The 23,347-nt window shown below is 46.9% G+C and overlaps 1 protein-coding gene across 1 annotated transcript in view; it reads right to left on the reverse strand.

Annotated features, from left to right (window-relative positions):
• Positions 1 to 906: 906 nt before the first annotated feature.
• Positions 907 to 23,347, reverse strand: part of LOC135910767 (thromboxane-A synthase-like) — a 64,864-nt gene continuing 42,423 nt past the window's right edge. The window contains exons 10-14 of the mRNA XM_065442855.2: positions 22,930 to 23,038; positions 18,091 to 18,182; positions 10,817 to 10,957; positions 5,413 to 5,575; positions 907 to 2,676 (exon numbers count right to left, since the gene is read on the reverse strand). Of these exons, the coding sequence (XP_065298927.2) occupies positions 2,587 to 2,676; positions 5,413 to 5,575; positions 10,817 to 10,957; positions 18,091 to 18,182; positions 22,930 to 23,038 (595 nt within the window). The 3' untranslated portion in view covers positions 907 to 2,586. The remainder of the gene's footprint in view (positions 2,677 to 5,412; positions 5,576 to 10,816; positions 10,958 to 18,090; positions 18,183 to 22,929; positions 23,039 to 23,347) is intronic.

Consider the following 23,347-nt stretch of genomic DNA (forward strand, 5'->3'; position numbering starts at 1 on the left):
AGCGCACAAGTCACTATGCCGCAGTGGTGGATTCTTGAAGAAGTTCTTCAAGCTTTCAAAATCCGTTGCACAAGACGACCTTCATACCTTAGGGGGTATGAAGACGACCTTCATACCTTCGACCTTCACAATATGTTTCTATATTCATAGTACCAGTACTCACCTTGGACTGCTGGAAAATATGGCGCAGTGTTTGTACGTGCGTCAGAATTACATAAAGGAGAGATCACACGAGCACTCAACGACATTAGTTTCTTTATTGGTTCAATATGTCGGAAAATATTATGCCACTGGGGCTCTTAGCAGCGTACATCTGGTGGTTTGGCAAAAATTCTAGTACTATTACACGCACTTCTACAATTGCATGCACCCGATACCGCATCCAGTAGGCTCGATTATTTACACAAATTAACCATCAGGTGGGAAATTGAGAACTGTGTGTTTTCAACTGTCTCATGAAAAACGCACTGGCACGAGCCCATCAGTGTATCTCAGATAGCAGTGTACGTTTGTTTTATTTTTTTTATTTTTTCCTCACTTACATCTATAGCAATCTAGTTTGCCCTTTGTATTCATGTTAACGCTGGACGATTTTCTCTTTACATTTCTGATACGCAAGTTGTAATATTTCATTCAAACCTCCCTGTATTCTGAAGTTTTTCAGCAGAGGTGCCCGTCACATCGCTGCACTGTCCGGCGATACAGTCAGTTCGTGGACCAATTGCAAATCACGAAAGAAATGTGAATGAATAGCACAGATTTCGATGGGCGTGAATTGTAGGTATGTTTATAGTTTCTTGCCGTATATATATATATATATATATATATATATATATATATATATATATATATATATATATATATATATATATATATATATATATATATATATATATATAGCTAGCACCCACCTTCGAGGATAAGGCATCTTGAAAGGGAGAAAGAAGTTGAAAAGTTGTGACAAAATTTCGTTAATTAATCAAGGAAGTTATCTGCTCTTACGTGCCAAGGCCCCGATCTAATTAATTGTGAAACACGCCTTTCTGCTGGACTCAGAATTAATTTTGACCACCTGGCGTTCCTTAACGAGCACCTAAATCTAAGGCCCAAACAATGAAACGTTCCTTTCCTTCGAGCGCTTCCTAACCTTACGTGAGGCCTCCTTACAGCCAAGTACCGATGGAGGAAGCAAGCGTACTCTGAAAGCTTCCTTCGCTCGTCCTCACGTAAGGAGTGGTTTCCGCATGCCTGGGTTCGAGATTATCGCTTAAAAGCTTTACGCTAACACCATTATTCAATAAAGAAATGTTGCATCGTCGCACAATGTTTAAATTGAAGAGCTAATATAGAGATGCGTGGACGCTTTGTTCTAGTTTTGTTCACTAAACGCAAAAAAGTACCACATCACAGTGCAAAACTTGATGTGCTCCAGCAACGCTGGCACGCCGGCGTCGTGCAACGCCTAGCAACGCCTAGCAGCGCTATCATGCCACACGCGTAACTGAAACGAAGATGCCTGGCAAGACGTACCGTGCTCGCGCTTCTCCGCAGGTGGGCCACAGCGCGCATGCGCAAGTAAGCATCACGTAGCTAAGCAGCGAGGTGAAGCGCTCGTTCAGGGCCAGGAGCGGCGTGAGGACGCATGAAGGTAGCTTCGGAGCTTCCTTACGCTGAGGAAGCATCAAGGAAGCCTTCACCGATGGTCCCTCAGTAAGGAAGCTTTCAGAGTGACATAAGGTGGCCTCACCACAATGAAGGCTTCCTTACTGAGGTAAGGAACATTTCATTGCTTGGCCCTAAGTACACAAGCCTCTTCACTCTTCGCGTCCATCGAGACGCGGCTGCAGCGGCCGGGGTCGAACCCGCAACCTAGAGCTCAGCAGCGCAATGTTACAGCCACTGAGCTACCGCGGCGGGTCAAGAAAATTTGTTACAGCGCGAAAAGTGGTCCAAGTCATCGACCTTCACCCTTGCCACGGTGCGTATGTCACTGTTTCTCTCAAATAGGTCTCCGTTGGCGAAATGACGTGCGCCCCGGCCTGAAATGCTGTTTACAAGTGACAAGTTACTAGGGTATATGTTATTATGCATTATGTAACGTTATCAATGTCTGGCGCATCATATTTCAAACAGTGCTTCAGTAGGGAGCGAGAGAGAGAGAGGGGGGAGAGAGAGAGGTCAGTTCAAATACGACCTCCTTTCCACGTAATATGAACGCAAAAGGTTCACTCACTACAGCACATAAGCATGGTTCTCACACAGGACGCGAACGCTTTGTCGTTGCTGGCTATATGTTTCGACCACAGGTGCGCGTATTCAGTACAGCGATAATGAATCATTGAATTTGCTGTAACACAGAGACAACGACGCCGACATAGAAGGCACGTGAAACAGCACACAGCGCTATCTTCGAACAGCTGTTGATTTATGAAGATGCGCCATATCGCCACCATGACCGACAAGGAAGCTTGCTCTGCAATGCAGTACTAAAGCGGTCAGAGTGCACCGCTGCGTGCGGGTCTTGGCGTGTCTGTGCACGAAGTGTAGTTGACATATTCGTTGCAGAAACTGAGAGCAGAAATGTTGCTAGTGGTGCTTATTAAGGTGACGAATAATTATCCACGGGCCTTTCTCAGGAGCTGACACCATCGCCCGTGACTTTATCTTCATTTCACCCTGTAACCAGACAAAAAGAACAATAAAAAGAATGTGAAATTTTCAAACCGTTGCCGCAATGTTTCGCATAGCTGGAACGTATCGGATCATTTTCATAGTTCTTCATCCGCAGTGCGATGGGGCAAGAATCTTGTTTCATACCCCGGCATCTGAGACCAAGTGTTCGTCGCCCGATTTTTGAGGCCGCATTGACACAGGTCTAGCTTTCAAATACTCTGTAAGTGCCGCATGATGTAAAAGTCGTCCTTTCCTTCTTATGTTGCTTCCGTGTCTCTTGTGTGGAGCTGATGGCCATTTGTCTGCCTATATTAAAATAGAAACCACCAGAAAAAAAAATTGCAAGTGCGATAACATTGTGGCTGCATGCGCGCCGCATGCAATGTCTCCGACTGAAAGCGTGCGATCGAGGGTGAGCCGAGGATGGTGGCTCGATCTCGCGCGCATAAGGGAGGAAGGCGGGGAGGAAGCGCACCGTCTTCCATCACGCGCAAGGCACCGAGGGAGGGGGGCGGGGGGGGGAGCGTTTTACTCCAGTGGCAGCTGCCTATTGCGCGGCTGAGCTCGGCCGCGCGGGCCCTGCCTTCAGAGCGATTTGCAATGAGGACAGAGTCTAGTTGCGCCGAGGGTTGATAGTTTCGTGTGCGTAGTGTTCCCGCCGCTTAGCTTGCGCTAGAGTGAGAGGCAGCACGCAGGTCAATTTACTCGCTACTGCTGCCACGCTTCCTCACACCATCGTTTTGACAGCGTGTCTGTGGTCCTCGAGTGAGATGTGTTCATCATTGCCTGTGCGCGCTTGGCACCATGGTTGTTAACTTAGTAAGCGCACGAAGCAATAAAACGACGGACACCGACCAAAAAAACGTACTAAAAAAGAATTAAATTTAAAAGACGTTTCGGCTTCCCTACGGAAGTCTTGTTCACAATGGGATGAAGGAGAGTTCACGGATGCTTATGCATACTTCAGAACATGACGTAAGCAGCGCGTGTATGACGGAGGGAGGGATCCCTCATTTCGACTGAGTGTGTGACGTGTTTATTGTATTTCCAGCGATTCCTGATGCAGACGCGATTTCAGCAATTTAGCGAATTAAGCCCATGTTTACAAGTTCTCAAGGCCGACAGAAGTGCACTGTGCGAAGTGCAAGTGCATCCCTAGTTGTTACGATTTTGGCCAAGTTGTGGCCAAATACAGCGACAAAAAAGCATGTGAAATTCATGAGGCCTCGCTGATTCGCGATGCATGTGAAAATAAACGTGTTAGTGCGCCTTCTATTAACTTATTAGTAGGGATGTGCGAATAGCAATGTTTTAGATCGAATCGAATACGAATCGAGTACTGCCAAAAACAAATCCAATCGAATGGAATATTGACACGTGTACTTATCTTTATCGGGCGACCAGGTTTCGCCACCTAACAAATGTTATCGCACAGCGCGGGACGCGCCTGCATGTATTCGAAGTCTCTGGAAAGTTATCGATGCTTCTATCCGCTGTCTGTTGTCGCCGAACGTTGTATTATCTGATTTCATCGCTTGACACGAATGGTGTAGAACTTTGTAGAAGGCATGCGGCTCCCAACGTTTAGTCTGGAACATTCGATGACTGCTGTATAAAAGCCGACGCGCTTGACCCGCTGATCAGATTTACGACGATCGCCGACTGCGTTCGCCGCTCTCGTTGTGCTTTAAGTGTAGCCTGTTTTGTGGGCACAGGTTCGCCCAATAAAAGCTAGTTTTTGCCTTTCACAGTATTGCTACTGTGTTCTTTGACGTCACGACCACGTGACAATATCGAATAACTTTCGAATGATGAATAGGTATTACCACAATTAATATTAAACGATGTCCACATTCCAGTATTCTTAGTGAGCAAGTTTCTCTCATTACATGGTACGTTATGAAACGTTGTCTAATAAAAACATTAATGGAGCATTAGGAGCAAACAAGCAGTTTCTTCACATACACAGTGCTCTTCAAAGAGTGCGAATGGTCGCTGTACAACCTGTAAAGCACTACCACTCAAGTGACGTAGCCTGCCCTACTACGCAAGCTCTCATGTTTTATGTGTGCAGTGCGGGTGCGTGGGTGAAAACTTATAGTATTTTTGCTCTCATTTTATGTTTATTTCAGCGCATTTGACGTTTATGAATAGTAGAAAAGTATTGAAAGAATATTCACATTTACGAATAGTGCCTCTTCGATTCGAGGTCCGAATCACATAGGACACTGTTCGATTCGTTATTCAAAAGTTTCGAATATTCGCACACCTCTACTTAATAGATAATGAGCATCAGTATCTCCTGACATAATGCCTGTCAGGAGATACTGATGCACATGTGCCTACGGAGTTATTTCACCCCCTAATTTCTCCCTTCCTCCGCCCCACTCTTACTGTACTTAAATTACCGCCGTCTGAGCAATTAACTTGGTTATTAGTGTGCGCTCTGTCTCGTTGCCTTCTTCCTACGAATTGTGCACTAAATGAAGGTTACTTTTTTTTGCTTGTATAAAGACTGTCTCATCAACTAGCGCTAGTAGACATCCTTTTTCTACTGTCCTTACTTGGTATACGTGCCATTATTGCGATATGAATGGATGCTTCATCTTTCGTGCGAAACTGTGACTTTTTTGTCCTTTACGGGGCTGAAAAACTGATGATGATGATGATGATGATGATGATGAAGAAGAAGAAGAAGGAGCAGAAGAAGGAGAAGAAGCACCGCAATTTGTTTCTCACCATTTGCGAGGAGCCGAGCTCGAAGCGGTACTTGAGCAGCAGCTTTGCCATCGTCAGCTTGACCTTTAGCATGCCCACGCTATTGCCGACGCAGTTTCGCGGCCCCACGCCGAAAGGCATGTACGCCATCTTCACCAGCTGAGCTTCGTTTTCGGGGGCGAACCTGGAAGCACATGCATCGAAGCTACCGCACAATGATTGACTATACGTGACAGAAACACGAATGTCAGTGGTCCTTGGTATACTGCCGAGCGACAGCTGCCTAATTTTACGCAATTTATTTTTTGTGTTGATTTAGATTTTTGCGTACGTTACCTCTATGAAAAAAACATCCTGATTGAGTGTCAGAAATAACAGAAATGTACACATTAGAAGATGCGTACATATGACGCGTCGGATATTTAGAAGGTATGCTCTACACTTATAACGCGGAGATTTCTTTATTTTCCTTGCGCCCCGGTCCTTCACCCTTTCTAAGAGCGGCAAGAGTGCGCGAGAGAATCGATCCCAAGGGAAACGGATGTCAGAAGAAAGATACTTACTCCGCCTCTACAGCGACAGGACTGGATGTGATTACAAAAAACACCGGAGAACAACACTTATCAAACATTTATCCTGCGAGTAGCAGTTGTTTGTGAGCTTTATAAATGAAGGCTTAAGTATTCCTAGTTGAATTTTGTGCCCGAACCAGGAGCATTGGTGCGTTAGTAGGACGTCACGAATCTGAAGGCGTGCTTCTGAATCTGGGCTGCTCTCGTTCATAGGAAAGATATCGAAACTGACTAAATGCAGTCATAGCTACCTTAGGAATGCAGTGTAGGGCTTGTGAATCAGTCATAGCTACCTTATGAATCTCATGACGTCACGAGAAATTTGAGCGGGGACTTCAAGCTACCTTTTGTTTTTTTGTCCTGACTGCCTTACCCCAAGGATTCCGCTCACGGCCACTGACTAATGAGCGCATAATTCTTCAATTCTGATTATGATATGCGATGTTTTGTGACACAAGGGCCAGGTCTGGCCAAAGAACGCCGTGCAAGTGCGTATGAGTATTTAATGGGACAACGAAGTAGAAAGTATTGATGGAATGCTGCTGTAGATAGGCCTAAAAGTAGAGTCGCTGTGCAATGCGTAAAACATAAGTATGTTAAAATTATGACAATGGTTTGAAAGTGTTCAGTGAACGTAAAAGGCATGTTCTAAAAAAAAAAGCTCTTTTAAGATACGTGCGTGCTATTGGCAAAGCTGCCTCATCAGAAACCTTGGATGCAAGGCCTTGGTGGCATGTGCCGTACAAATGGTACTACCATATGGTATGGGCCTGCAAGGCTAATAGTGCCTTAGAAACTATAAAACAGCCAACGTTCGAAGGATGGGAGGCAGCCCTGTCCAGCTCAACCGTCAAGGACCAGCGAGCCCTCGTGGAAAGAGCTAGGGCAGCGGCCTTAGCCAACCGAATTCCGGAATAAGAATCCGACCACCCTTCTCCTAACTCCCCTCCCTTTTCCTTTAAATAAAACGTTTTCATCATCATCATCATCGCAGCAGTAGCCTCTGTTAGGTCGTGCTACGAAATCTTCGGGCGTCGAATTTGTAATGAACGAACATCACTTAAATATTTTAAAAGTGATTTTCTGCTGAAAAATGAGTCCACATGAAGAAACATTGCTGGATGGAGAGGAACATTATGTTTGTAAGCAATAGGAAAATATTCTTTTCTTTCAGCTTCTCATTCACGGAACTCCGCCAAGACATGTAGGACGGTCAGCGTCTCTCCCCACTTAACGCAGATGGGAAGGTCCCCACCAGACAGCAAGTAAGAGTGGGTCCCGTAGGTATGGCCTATCCAAAATCGACAAAGAATTACTTCAGTTCAGCGTATTTTTGTCATCGGTCGGCAATTACTTAACTGAGGCTTAATTAAATGAAGCTTATTCGACGTTTCAGTGTCCCCGATTCGCTGCCAGTATGTTATAATTTTATGCCGAGAAAAGGCTTCAAGTCTGTCACACGGACACGTATGGAAGTGTTGCCCGCTTTCGTTGTAACAGATGTAGCCATCTGATCTGTCAGCACGTTCCCCTTGCTGCTTCTGTGGCCGGGCACTCAGCAGATCACAGCAAGCTGACTTGACATGCACGGAGTGCACAAAAATTAATAAAGCTCGTTGAGTACAGGATTTTTGTTTCTGCGGGATGACATTAATGACCTTACTACACTCAGAGTCAGTGGACATGATGGCAATGGGTAGGTTGGTTTTCCTGACACATTTAACAGCCCACATTGCTGCATATCCCTCAGCAGAAAAGATACTTGTTTCCGTGCGCGAAGCATCAGATTCTGAGAATGATGGACCAACCGCTTCAAAAGACATGCCAGCATGGGACTTTCATACGTCAGTATAAAATTTCAGGAATGAGTACTTTAACTGTAGTTCTAGAAAGTGCATTCGGATGTGTTCCTCCGGCGCATGCTTTGTAACATGAACAAGCGACGTGTCACATTTAATAAGCTGCCATCCCCACAGAGATAGGAGCTTTGCAGGGGCCTTTAGACGAGGTTCTAAAAGTGGGATACCCATTTCATCCCTGAACTTCTTTACACGTAGTGAGAAGGGCTCCTTTGCTGTGGGTCGGTTGCATAATAGTTTTCATGCATTTCGTCATGAGACTCTTGATATGGGGTGTAAACGTTAGTTTTGAATCCAAGATAATACGTGACAGTCCATGTTCACTGCTGACAGTGAGTTCATGTCCATTGATAAACATACTAGGGATTGGTGTTGCGCCTCTTTATGCAGCGAAGGTTTGTACCTCAACCGTCCAAGGAAATTCTCGTGTCGTTGTGGAAAGTAAAAAAAAAAAGTTCCCATACGTGGGCCGATCCCGGAGATAGTGCAATGCCGAGCCGACCCACGTCGTAGGTGAAGCAGGCGTTGAGCACTCCCCATACGTGGGCCGATCCCCAAGATAGTGCAATGCCGGGCCAACCCGCGGCGGAGGTGAAGCAGGCATTAAGCACTCCTAATATGTGGGCCGATCCCGAAGACAGTGCTATGCCGAGCGGATCCGCGGTGGAGTTGCTGCAACGGCTGAGGGGGTGGATGGCGTCAACGCCGGCGCACACAGTATGGGCCGGATAGTCGCTGGGCGCCGTATTGGCGCGGTCTCCTGACACGCCACTTCGGCAAAACTGACTTTGGCCAGGTAGGACACCCGCTTGTGTGCCTCTTCAAATGATATAGTTTCTTTAACTTTTATTGTGAGCTTCTTTTTTTTACAGGATGTGCACAACCGCGAGTACGTGGTGTGCTCCCCATCACAGTTCACACTGTGGAGGAGTTTTCACATGATTCCGAGAGGTGTTCATTTGCACCACATTTTGCACAAGTCTGATGGCCTCGGCAGTTCTGTGAACTGTGGTCGAATTGCTGGCACTTGAAGCGTCGTTGGGGGTTTGGGACTTACGGCCTGATCCTGATCCTGACATATCCTGCTCTTATAGTGATCATTTCAACCCTCCGGAAGTTCAGCCTGTAACAATTCTGTTATATTAGCATCGGAGACTACGCCGCGGGTGGTATTCATGGTATGGTGCGGGGTCACTGTTACTGGAACATCGCCAAAGGACACAAGATTTGGTAGTTTTTCATGTTGTTTCTAATCGCGGAGCTCTAGGAGCAGATCACCGCTTGCCGTTATCGATGCTTTGTAACCGGGACCAAAAACTTCGGTCAGAGATTTCTAGATGACGAAGTGTGAGATCACTCTCACCGTCTCTTCAGCTTTATCCGAGTGGATTATGTGAAAGCGAGAAAAGTTCTATGTTCGGTTACAAAAAAAAATTGAAAGACCTCTTCCATGTGCCCTCGTTTCTGAGGGCGATCAGGAAGTAAGGAGAAGGAAGTTGCCATGGATATACATAATGAATTCGGCAGCGGCGCCAGCCACCCACCACGGAGCCCAATGATGGGACGCTGCAGTACCTTGAAAAGACAGGTCCTGCATACGCCAGCCGTACGACGCTACTGTCACCAAATATGGTGTGCCCAAGGATGGCTAACCACACAAGGTTAAGCCTTGCTGCCTATGAAATTGGAAGTAAAAGGAAACAAAGAGAGGACACGAAAGATTCAAAGATAGAGAGGAAGACGAAGATTGGAGAGGAGGACAGAAAAAGACAACTACCGATTTCCCCGGGTGGGTCAGTCCAGGGGTGCCGTCTACGTGAAGCTGAGGCCAAAGGGGTGTGCTGCACTCAGCATTCGCTCAGCTCCCAGGATGCCCTTTTCCTCGGACATGGCTAAGCCACGCACAGTTAGACGCGGGAGGGTCGAACCCTCATGCATCATGCCTCAATTCTATAACGTCCTTCTACTTATGGATTAGTATAATGTTGGCATTGTTCTAGCTTACTGGTACCCTTGAGGTAGTGAGGCACTGCGTATGAAGGGTCGCAAGCTATTCAAGCATAATATCATCTACATTTTTGATTAGATCGACTGTTAATCCGTCTTCTCCTGTCGCTTTTTCCTGGGACATGTCTTGCAATGACCTTATAACTCCATCGCTCGTTACAGAAGGAGCCTCTGCATCGTGTTCATCACTATTTCCACTGACTGGCTGCTCTGGGTAATGTACAGGTCATAAGTACAATTCTGGTGAATCTCAGTACACGGCAGCAAAGACGTATTCACGTATGAACGCATCCATCTACACAGAAAAAAGTGCCGCGTGTGACGCGCTACGTAAACCTATAATGGTAAAAAATTATTGCTGAAACCTTCGCGTTGAAACTAAGTTGAAATCATTCCCTAATAACCATCTTGCTGTTTCCTTTAGGAATCAACCGTACTGTCCAGTGTCACGCATAGTCGCGATAGCAAATAATCATGGTCGACTCATTCAGCCAAACGCACATGCACATGTAATTCACGAAAAAAATAGACATAAGCGATAGCATAAGAGCATGTCAAAGATGAATAACATAGAGACTAAAAGAAAGCCTTAATGACAGACAAGAATAAAAGACCCAATGAACTCACGTAATATTTACAACGACGTCGTACACATATCGATAGCACGTGAATGCAAGCAGCAGGCGCGATAAAGTGTACGACAGGCTTTGGCGACCATAACACATCCTATATTTTGGAAGACACCAATTGACCGCTTTAGCTGAGCTGTGAAGAATCAGTCTCGTAAATACTTTCAAATATATACATTAAAGCAGAGATACCTGGACCAGGCTGACATTTATTTATCGCCGAACGTCAAATTTACACGGTGTCATGTGTATTGAAATCTTCATGCTGTGGCATCATTGCAGGAACTCATGAGGGTGACGCCTTAAAGCCGGCTAAGCAAGAGCACGGTTAATGAATGCCACAAAACGACTCTCCCACCTGTCAGGGTCGAACCGCAAGGGGTCAGGCCAGAAGCGTGGGTCCCTCTGGATCTGATATAGCGGCGCCATGAAGCACGTCCCGGCCTTGAACTGCGTGCCCTTGTACGCGAAGTCTTGCTTGGCTTGTCTCGTCACAAACCTACATAATGCGTTGGCACGTCTTTGAACATGTACAAATTCGGCATGGGCGGCACAGCGTAGAGCAAGAGTGCGCCGCCCTACGAAGCAAGTACTCGGTCTCGGGGTGTCGTGCAACGATTGGACATGAATGTATGAGCACGTACACACTATAATAGGCAGCGAATATGCTGTACATCGCACTATAGTTGACTGCACTGCGAAACAAGTATTTTGAACACCAATTTACCTCATCCTGTCCTTGCACATAGCTACTTTTATTAGGGTACGTGGCACGGCTGGACTCGACGGCATAGCGGGTACGCACCACCAGGCCAATAACTGGCGTGCGCATACTTTACAAGACTAGATTCCAGGAAGGCTACAAAATTTTCATGAAACATACAGCCTGGTACATCACCTTCGGTAATGTTATTTGCCTTCCGCGATGCTAATGCTAAAAAAGAGAAGTGGTGTATTTATTTTCCTAATAAATGGAAACAATCACATTAATTTTATTTTTCTCTATTTCGCACTGCTAAGAGATACCAGAGCTGTAAGTGCTGGTGCCACAAGATTTCGATTGAAGCATCGATTGATTCCCGTTGCGGTGGCTTAGCGGCTATGCTGTTGCCCTTGAAGTAGGAGGATCAAATCCCGGCCGGGCATGTTAAAAATCCCCTAGTGGTGAAAATAAATCTGGAGTTCACCACTACAGCATGCCTCAAAATGGAATCGTCGTTTTGGCACGTAAAAGCCTAGAATTCAAGGTGCCAATTACGTGCTTATTCTACGCAGTTTTTTCCATATAGACATCATCTCATCATAGACAAACAGTACCAGCCATAAATTCTAACGACGTTCTTTTAGCAAGACCCATTGAGCGGGTATAACTTAACCAAATCTACACGGAAGCAGAGTCGACGGCATTTGATTTTCTATCTGTACGTTCAAAGTCCTGGAAGCACATCGGCACAGAATCTGGCGTACCACTCTGTACACATGTTCGGTGCGACTTTGCCCGCACTCAGGATACAAAAGTGGCTGCGCACAAGTACAGTGGCAATCAAATAAGTAAGAGTCGCCGTGCGTGATAAGCAACCATATTAAAGACGATCAGTAAGTACAGAGTCACGCATCACTGTCCTAAGTCACCAAAAGAACGCTACGCGTGTACGTAGACCACCGCTTCTAAACATCCGTAATCGGTGCTGAGCTGAAGTCGGCGCTACGGGTAGTCAGCGTTTAATCATACTTTCGGGGGCATGCAGGTCGGTAGCGTAAAGCACGATATTTACTTAGAGAGGATAAATGAGATATTAATGCGAAAACATTATATGGAGCATTAAAGCAGCACACGAGAGCCTGCTGTACATGTGGTAATGCATTACGTTATGTTATACAATCGGAGGAGTCACACTTCTTGCAAGACATAGCGAACCGCAGTACACGTGTGGCGCTTTAGGTAGACCTCCTCAACGACAGATGCAAGCCCTTAATGCACTACCTAACTGTGCAGCATACTTGTTGCCAGTAAGTGTTGCAAATGTGTAACGCAATCCGAATACAATTACGTTGCATCCTCTCAACAGGGGAAAGCAGCACTCTTGGTCGAACGCCTCGATACCGCCGCTTCACCCGGCGCACCTTGTTTCTCGCTTGGGGAGCATCCTTGGCCGTAGCGTACTTCCGAGGCCTACCGGGCAATCCGCTAGGCCCCGGACACGCCGCGGGCGGGCCTCCTCCATCGCCGTATCTCTCGCTTCGTAGTCGACTGTCGCCGCTACCACCGCCACCGCTGCTGCGTGACGTGAGCGACGCAGCACCTGCTTTTCTGTCTGCGCGCACCGATCGTTATCATTCTCCTACCCACCCGTCTGTCGCTAAGAGAAGGTCACGTGGGTCCTTTAGAGTGCAGCTCCTAGGCAACCGTTCTTGCGGTGAGCGTCGGCGTCGGCCTCGGTGTAACCGAGCGGACGACGATCACAGCGAATGACAAAAGCGAACGCCGAGCGCCACGGGGGGGATGAAAGACGTGAGGAGGAAAGCGGAAGAGGGCATGGCGTAAAGGGAGAGGAGGAAGAGTGCCGGCACGACCAGGCATGAGGCCGGCGCTGAAGCAAAGCGCTGACGCGGGCTTCGGAGCCACTGAGCATGCGCTGCTTCGCCTGTGGCGCCATCACCGCTAGAGAATGCGCTCTGCTACAGAATGCGGTGGAAGTGCTTTCGTCTGCCGCCGCTGCTAAACGAGCTGCCAGAGCAGAGGCTCATTACCACCGCCGAGAGCACCTTGTCTTTCAGAATCAAGTTCTTTGCCATAATATATTGCGAATTCAAAACACCTAAACAGCTGCGCTCGAACTTCGCATTAGTGATTACCGGAATCATCGGTGAATTTACCTTCGTGCCCCTGCCATCCAACTACTGCGACCGACTCGAGATCCAGCGACTCAACCGCAGGATTTATCCTCCCCCTCACAATAAGCTCAGCACTGAAGAGGCAGTAGCTCTCAGACTTTTTCAGACCAACTCATTTCCAAACCTACACAGATACAGTAAAATGTACCCGCATACATATCGCGGCATCTACCTCTGGTACGGCGACACACGCCCTACACTCTCACATCTCGTGGGGGTGCGGGGGCAAACCTCGACACTTAAAGACGCCCAGCACGTCATTTTAGCGGTGGGAGGTACAGCTGACCGGCGATACCCTGGCGTGACAAGAAGCTCTCGTCCAGCAAGTACGTCGAGCAGCCATGGCGAGTGTAGTTCTGGAATGAGGACACCGACCACTTGACCTCAAGAACAATGCCTCAATGGTCCAAATAATGTTTTTGTCTCTCTCTCTCTGTCGGTGAATTGTTTTTCTTTTTTGCTGTACACGAGGGTGCGTTTTTTTTTGAAGGACATCGCGCAACGAGCCACTTAAGGCTTCACCTTAAAGAGTCACGTGGTCACAGAGACCCGCTCGTGGCACTGCTCGCCCGCTCATCGCCGTCTTCTTCCACAGCTGGCTCCGATGCCGCTCATTATGCCAACGTACCCATACTGCTCCTCTCTCTGCGAATGCGCTGGCGGCACTAGTCATCGGCAAGTTGGTGCGGTGTTCTAAAGCGATAGCATTGAGGGCCCCATGTCACCAAAATACCGTGTCGGCGTCTTGCGTCGGACATCGTTTGTCCAAAAATCATACCGAACCACAACCACGCAGGCCCTCCTCGCGGCGCAGAAACGTTATTGAAATAATTGAATTCCTCAGAATAAGATGCGTCAGAAAAACCGTAAAGTACAACCTAAGCACAACCTACAGACATGATAGCGTCGGATTGTAATATAAATATTACGGAAAACATATCCACGTTATGTGAAAACTTAAAGAAACCCCTTTCCCAGCGTGCCTACCATTCATAGAGTGGCGCGGCCCGCTAGCTTCCTCGTAACAATACCACCCAGGTGGCGCTCGCCTCTGTGGCCCACGCAGGAGGCTGCGTTTCTACCAAAAGCTCGCCCACTTGCCTTTGTGCATAACGTTCTCCGCCACCATTTCCCGGTAAGCGTTGCGGTTACGTAATCTGCAATTGCCAGGAAGCTTGAGAAGCAGTCAGTGATGTTCCACTCTTGAAGGCGATGCTTATGCGTCCTCCAAATTTTTGGGCGAGTTCTGTCGTGCATGCGCTCCGATGGACGAACCTTCAACGGAAATGGTGCAAGAAGTCACGTGGTCACAGAGACTCTTGTCCGTGTCCCTTACTACGTTTTTGTCTTGAATTCCGCGCAGTCCATTTATTTCCTTGTGGGCCACTCGCCCAACAACACATTATTGAGTCACAGAGACAGACCGCGCCAGTAGCCGGTCTCTATACCTAGAGCATGACTGCGGTGGTTGAGGTCGTTTCGGCGAGTTCTGCCGTGCGTTCCGATAGACGAATCTTCCACTTCGACTTCTCAGTGACCAGCCTCTCTGTGCGTCAAGCTCTTTTGGACGTCCATGCAAGTTCGCGAATGAGGCTGAGTCACGTGGTGCGATAAATGATACAATGCAACGTGATAATAATACCATTATACGTTTCTTAAAACGAGCCATCGACGGGAAGACGTCACAATGTTTTCGCTGTCATCGTCGTAGGGATACAAGTGCCCTTGACTTTTGTATAAGCGTGCTTCACGACGTTTTACAGAGGTCCTATGTTGGACGGCCGAGGAAATCAGCGCTTAAACTTGACGAGCCAGCATCAGCGCTATGACACACAACCTAGAGGTACTAGAGGGTGGAGTAACCAGTTTTTCGTAGAACGTGCTGCGATTTCGTGTCTCATTGAGTTGCGTACCGCCAGCGTCTAGGGGGACCGGGCACCGGTGTGCTAGAATGCTGAAGTGCAGGCGCTCCTAAGAACACGCATGCCAATGGACAGAGCTTGGCTGGACGCGTTGGGCGTTATCAAGCGTTGATATAGGTGCGTGTGCGTCATCGCGTCACCATGTTTGCGGCCTCCCAACTAGAGAGGGTCAGCGTCATAGCAGGATCCACAAACTGCCGTTTAGCGCCTTCACTCCATCGCTAACTTTAGCCAGCGCTAGGGAGCTTCCATGCAGATGCTCTTTCCGTACCCAGCGCTGGTTGTCGGCGCTGCTGTGTGGTGCAGAATGAACACACCTGTCATAGAGTCACTGGTTCAGCGACTATGTGACATCTGTCATGAATGGTGTTGCGGCCAACGTATAGGGAAGCACCGTGTGGGTGGCTTACGCCGCAGCTTCGTAATGTCACCCGCGAATTGCTGTGTTCTTGACCTGTCGAATAATCGTTTTAAATTTTCAGCAAATTGGTTTTGTTGTTGTAGTTGTTCCCGGCCGCGGCGTGCCTCTGTGACAAGCTATAGAGCGGCGGATGCGGTAATGCGCGCGCTTGTAACGTGAGCGCAACTTGCTTTGTTGCACTTAGTTTGATTTGCACCACGTTATTTCAGTTTCTTATCCGCCGTGGTTGCATATGGTGGCTTCGGCGTTGCACTGCAAAGCCCGAGGACGCGGAATCGAATCCCGGCCGCGGCGGCCGCATTTTAGTAGAGGCGATATGCAAAAACGCCTGTGTACTGTTCATTGGGCGCGCGTTAAAGAACCCCAGGTGGCAAAAATTAACCGGCAGTCCACTACTACGACGTGCCCCATAACCATGTCTTGCTTTTGGCCCATAGAACCCCAGAATTTAAAAAACAAAAACAAAATATTTATTTCGAGCGTTCTACCGTCTCCTAGCTCTCGTCATAACTCCTTGTTCACTGGACTTTTGCATTGCCTAACTCCATGTTCGCCGTTAACGTGTACGGTGCCCACTATTTATATCTCAATTGAAACAACGCCAAGTGTAATCGCGAGATGCTTGCGCGATCGGTACGCTTTAGGACAAAGAAAAAGGAAGCGACCTTGAAAACCAAAGCAAAAAGTTAAGTTTTGGCCAAATGCAACGCAAAGAATTTTCCCCCTTTTCAATGTTTCCGGCGTAACAAGCTGGTATGATTTATAGACGACGCGAGATGACACGCTCACAAGTTTAGGCATGTGGTATAAGCGTCAATAAAAACGACAGAACTCCGCGCACAGGTGTGACAGCTGCGAGCCAGCTCGTTCGCGCATGTATACAGGTCAATATCCACTGCTTAGGGGTCGTGTATCCAAACGTAGCCGATAAACCAACATACTTCCGCATTCACCTTGATGTAGACGTAAAAAAGGCGCTTAGAAACCGGATACCGCTAGCGTACACTTCTATTGGCATTTGTATGTGGCAGGCAGGCACTTTCTTTTTAGAAGGCTCGACTGCTGTTTCTCGGTATTCCCCTTGCACATCGAAAACGTGGCCGCTTCGCCGTAGTTTCTGCCCATTTGTCAAGACTGGAATGTCCTCAAAACCTCCTCGACGCACACGTGCCGAAATCAAGCTTTTGACAGTTGGCAACATCAAACACAGAATGATGCGGGCGGACACAGGGAAATGCACGTGGCCGCGATGAGGAAGGTTGCACAATGCGAAACGCCCACGCCTCCGGTGATGGCGCTGTCGCCGCAGATCTCCGCAGCTCCCCTTTTGGTGCCGCACGCTACTCTGACATGCTTGTTAAGGCGAAAGGCCTTATATGTCTCATTCGTCAGTCGACCTTGAGCGAAAATGCGTCGACTGCACTAAAGATATATAAAGGCTACGAACACTCGACCTTTGGTGGGAGTCGAGCTCATGACCCTTGGTGTTAACGAAGGAGAAGTTAATTCAGGCGCAGCTAATTAAGGTATGGTTCATTAAGGCACTCGAGCCCTCGACCTTTGCAGTCAAGAGGGATGACTAAGCGATGTACGCTAAGCGAGTTAAGGAGGATGACTAAGTGAAGTAGCCTAAGCGAATTAAGGCGGATGTGTACTTCATGTGTCCGTCTTTAATGCATCGGCACTGGGGCTTTCACCTTCAAGTCGTCTTAGGTATAACATGAAAGGCACTGTGAAACTTTTCTGTTGGTTTGTAAAGCACGTGTCCCACCTCGGATTGACTATAAATCTTTTGTATACTCCTGATGACAGGCGCCGTGGTTTGCAGTTTTCCTCCGTGTCGCAGTCCTTGGCTTGTGTGCTTGTTCTCACGACTATATGTATTTATTATATCTTTATACTTGTTCCTAATATCAAAACTTGCCAATTATTCTAGGTGTGCTATATGTAGCTCTGTTTTGTGTGACGTCGCTTGTGCCCAAACACCTATCCGTGGTTTTTAGTATAGACTCATTATTGATTCCCCTAGAGTCATATATTGTGTCGAGTATTTTGATAACACCAGTAGATTGTTACATCATGCCCATAGTGCTTATAAAATACTTAATGATAATGTCATAATAGTTACTTATTTTACAAGGACACTGAAAAAGTGGAGAACATAAAAAAAGATAATAATTCACGAGTCAATAAAGTCTCTTCTCCTTGCTTCACCTGTATGTTACCAATCTTCCTCTCCACCACTAAAAAGAAACGGCCACGATCTTTTCATATTTTGCCTTTCTTTGTTCATTCCTCTTTTTTTTTCAGGTCATTAAACTGAAAGACGCAAAAGATTTTGTGACCTGTGGAACCTTTCACAAATATTCGTGGTATAGTTGACGTAACGCTTACGTAAGGCCGGGTGGATAAAGCCGCATTGTCTCCTTGATTACTCGTTCCAGGTAATTCAGCCTTTTCATCACCGTCTCGAAGTCTAGTTGGCCCTGCACGAGAAACAAGACAACAAGAAAGATTTCTTTTAAGACGTGCTTACTCAGAAATAGACACGCCGGGCAAAGTGTTCGATGGATGGAGCAGATATGCCACATGAGGTTGAGAACAAATTGTTATGCTTCCTTCGGCATAACGTATTACATAGAAATACATTTCTTACTCGCGAATAAACTTGGCACGGGCATGAAGAAAAATTTACACCTGTTTCGTCAGTACACGGCGATGAACGGCCGTGTAAAAATTTCCGCCGGATAGGGCTTCAGCAAGAAGATTTGTCCTGCGAAAGAGCGGTTATTTCGCCAGAAGCGATTTAATGACCGCCTTATGTTTGACCATTGCCCGGCTATGTACTCGCGGCAATTACTGTTACATAGGAGGGGGGTACACACAACTAACAATAATTGTTGTTATCAATACATTCACACATTTCTTAGAATATTTCAAGACTAATGACCTTTAACGTACAGTCTCTCAAACGCAATGGACTTCTCCACTCCTCTTTATCCGTCATCCAGAATTGTTCAACAACTCTTGCAAACTCGTGATACTCCATGCTTCCTCCATTTTCTTCTTTACCTCCTACACAACTTGAAAATACTTTCCTGTAACCTCTCGTTTTAGTCTTGGAGATAAAGCGATGCGAATGGCAAAATATGGAGAGTAGAGAGGGTGAGATAAGGCAGCGTTGTTATCCAATTTTTATCAGGAAGCGCTGCAGGCTCAGCACTGTGTGATCGGAAGCGTTGTCATGGTGCACAAGCCGATCGATTGAGTTCCATAGCTTGGGGCATTTTTTTTTAACTGCATCACGCAACCTTCTGGCCACTCCTACGTCAACTTTCTGGTTGACTGTCTGACTTTACGTTACAAACTTCAAAATAAAGAAGCTCTTTGAACAAAGTTCTCACGAGAGATGAGACCTTGATACACACCCGTTCTTTTGTGCCATTCGACGTCGCAAAACTGACGCAGACTGCAACAAAGGTTTAAAAGAAAGCAACGCAGCGAGTAGACAATAGACAAGAGAGCGAGTAGACGGCGAAAATTATTACAAAGCCCTCCACTACGGTGTCTCTCATAGCCCCACCCCTTTTCTGCCGCAAGGCTTGGCATAATAAACGCAGAAATAAAGACGTATTAATAAATAAATAAATAAATAAATAAATAAATAAATAAATAAATAAATAAATCAGTCAATCAATCAATACAAATTGTAATGGGTGAGCAGCATGACGCTTCTACTAATAAAAAGAAGCTAAAAGCATTATTGGAGTCAAAGAGGCGGTACGTGATAGCCTGGTATCATCGCCTCGGAAGACGAAGAGAAGCAAAACTTAGGAAAGTCATGAAGTCAGCGCTATTTCGTTTAACGGTTGCTTTAGACTGGAAATGAAAAAAAAAGTCGCGTGAGGGCGTTAAACGAGAGCTAGGAGTCGAAATACGTGACTTACGAAATGAACAGCTGAACATTACAGAGTCTAGATTTTGCCCATGAATCCATAGATGAACTAAAGGAAAGACTGGAAACTGAAATTGTGAAACATTCTACTCTGCAGAAAGAAAACGTGGCACTTCAGATGAAGTGCACGTCTTTGGAAACGAAGAATGATGAACTGATAAAGGATGGTCCACATGGAACGGTATTCGAGAAATGCTAATTTGGAAATTCAAAAGAGGGCGAGTATGTTTGAAGCGTTCTCCTTAACACTGGAAATGCCATTGTTGAACGAATCTCCGAAAAGGACATTAAATAGTGCCATCGTATACCGACTCATAACCCTAAAAAACAAAAACAAATATAATATTGTTGTTCAGTTCAGGTCCCGTGCTAAGAGTGACAAAGTACTGAAGAAATCAAAACAGGCTAGAGTCCCGAACAGCGACACTGAGCTTGAAAATTCTGCGCCTATTTATGTGAAGGAGCACCTCTTCTCAGCTGTAAAGACGTTGCTCGGCATGGCCTTGAAGAAAAAGGGGGAGGATCGCTGAAAATCGGTACGGATATTCAATGGCAAAATTTTCGTGAAGCGGTCTGATCCTTCGATCCATCGCCGTCAGTGTTTTAGGGCGGCTAAGATGTGGCTAAGGTAAATTAAAGAATAGAAACAGGCATTTCACGAAACTTCAATAATTCATAATTGACTGCCAAGAGTTTGTTTTGCCCGAGTACGCCCACCCTCACTGCTTACAGGTCAGTTCCGTATTCTGTATGAATACACGCTCTGCACGTGGTAAATAGTACCGCATTGTGTCCTTATTCAGCCAATTGAGATTGAATGCAGTTATGATGGCACAGACTTGTTATTTATCATGCGTGGTAGGTTGAGCCTTGATGGCTATAACAATTTGCATATGAAACACACAAAATGACATGGGAGTGAGGTGACTCTGTATACGGACATATTCAGATGTTGTGAATTAGTACCAATCATGAACTGATGATTATTAAATTTAGGCTATTGGAAATCACTGTCAAATAATCATTGTTGTGTATCGTCCGAACCAAGTGGCAACTGATTAGACTTTATTAATGTTTTTGAGGTGTTCTTGAAGTACATTCGCGCAAAAAACCTTAGAGTGGTTTGTGGGGGTGATTTTAACATAAGGTTCGAGATTCATTCATTCATTCATGCTACACTCATTACTGACGACTTCACAACTCTAGTTCACGCATCAAATTTCAAGGTTTTACAAACTTAATCAAAACACCAACTCGGGTCACTATAAGAAATTCTACTATGCTGGATTTACTTATCACAAACTCTGGCACCGTTGTTTATAACGCTGGGACAATACCATCGAACATTAGTGACCCTTCCTAATTTTTATGTCTCATGATGAACATAGGAATGAACGATAAAAGAAAGATGTACGAACCCTGCTCTGAAAGTATGTTACTAGACCCGAGAGATAAAGCAGAAAGGCAAAGAACATTTATATCTAAAAAAACTCAGTACCCTTCCACTCTGTGAAGAAGGATGACCAACTCAGCTGTGTATGTGGGCCCCTTCATGGTGAACTGCGGGTCGGCCTAGCATTGCACTAACTTCGGGATCGGCCTACATATGGGGAGTGCTTAACATTTGCTTCACCTCCGCTGCAGATCGGGCCGGTATTGCAGTATCTTCGGGATTGGTCCACGTATGGGGAGTGCTTAACACCTGCTTCCCCTTCGTCGCGGGTCTGCCGGGCATTGCACTATCTTCGGGATGGGCACACGTAGCGGGAGTGCTTAATGCCTGCTTCCCCTCCACTGCGGGTAGGCCCGGCATTACACTATCTTCGGAATTGCCCAAGTATGAGGAGCGCTTAACGCCTGCTTCACCTCCTCCACGGGTCGGCCAGGCATTGCACTATCTTCGGGATGGGCACACGTAGCGGGAGTGCTTAATGCCTGCTTCCCCTCCACTGCGGGTAGGCCCGGCATTACACTATCTTCGGAATTGGCCCAAGTATGAGGAGCGCTTAACGCCTGCTTCACCTCCTCCGCGGGTCGGCCAGGCATTGCACTATCTTCGGGATGGGCCCACGTAGCGGGAGTGCTTAATGCCTGCTTCCCCTCCACCGCGGGTAGGCCCGGCATTGCACTATCTTCGGAATTGGCCCAAGTATGGGGAGCGCTTAACGCTTGCTTCACCTCCTCCGCGGGTCGGGCCGGTATTGCACTATCTTCAAGATCGGCCCACGTATGGGGTGTGTTAACGCCTGCTTCACCTCCACCGCGGGTCTTCCCAGCATTGCACTAACTTCGGGATTGGCCCAAGTATGGGGAGTGCTTGTCGCCTGCTCCACCTCCGCCGCGGGTCTGCCCGGTATTGCATTATCTTCGGTACGGCACAAGTATGGGGAGTGCTTAACGACTGCTTCACCTCAGCCGCAGGTCTGCGCGATATTGCACTAACTTCGGTATCGGCCCTCGTATGACGAGTTCTTAACGCCTGCTTCACCTTCGCCACGGGTCGAGCCGGTATTGCACTGTCTTCGAGATCGGCCCACGTATGGGGAGTGTTAACGCCTGCTTCACCTCCGCCGCGGGTATGCCCGGCATTGCACTATCTTCGGTATCGGCACAAGTATGGGGAGTGCTTAACGACTGCTTCACCTCCGCGGCGGGTCGAGCCGGTATTGCACTACCTTCGGGATCGGCCCACATATGGGGAGGGCTTAACGCCTGCTTCACCTTCGCCGCGGGTCGGCCCGGCATTGCACTATCGTCAGGATCGGCCCACGTATGGGGAGTGCTTAATACCTGCTTCACCTCCACCGCGGGTCGGGCCGACATTGCACTATCATCGGTATCGGCCCCAAGTGCGGGGAGTGCTTAACGCCTGCTTCATCTCCGCCGCGGGTTGGCCCGGCATTACGCTATCTTCGGGATCCGCCCAAGTATGGGGAGTGCTTAACGCCTGCTTCACCTCCACCGCGGGTTCGCCACTCTTCTTCTTGTAGTTCTTGAAATGGTTATTCCTATTATTTTTTAACTTCTGAAGATATACGCACTGATTTTTTATTGTTTTTTGCTTTGTTATTGTACAAATTAATTGTGTGTCTTACATTCTCATTCATTGTGTTTGCCTTTTGGCTACTGTGCCTTTGCCAAGCTGTTTATAAAGCTTCTATCTCAGTTAACCAGCCAGAACTCTCTGGTAAAAAAGGTGAAGAACGCCACGCGTAGCTGCATCCTCCGGAAAATTGCGCCACTCACATGGGAAGGCGTAAATGAAGGGGGTCGCTTACCTGCTCAGAGATGGAAGCGGTAACTTCTTGGCGCACCTTTTCTTGGACGTCCGGGTATTTGGCAAAGACAAAGGTCAGGTAACTGAGCGACGACGCTATTGTTTCGTACCTGCGGTGTACCAGGCGAAGATTCAGATTGGGCCCGATTGAGGATCAGGCTTTACAATAACCCCTTCAGTCACGGCATACACGTTTGTGGACGCGCCTTATTTTCTTTCTAAGCACTTTCTAATCTAATCACTCCCTTACAAAATTATATTGCGCTTATGCCAACTACTACTCATGAAATAGCTTCATTAATACATAATGTAAAAATCATGTTTCACCAGGGCATGATGGTATACCAGCAGTATCATTGAAGCATGTATCTTATTTATTATGTGATGTCTTGTGTTACATCACAAATCGTATATTAGAA

Source organism: Dermacentor albipictus, chromosome 5 (assembly GCF_038994185.2).
Source record: "Dermacentor albipictus isolate Rhodes 1998 colony chromosome 5, USDA_Dalb.pri_finalv2, whole genome shotgun sequence".
Taxonomy (NCBI): Eukaryota; Metazoa; Arthropoda; class Arachnida; order Ixodida; family Ixodidae; genus Dermacentor; species Dermacentor albipictus.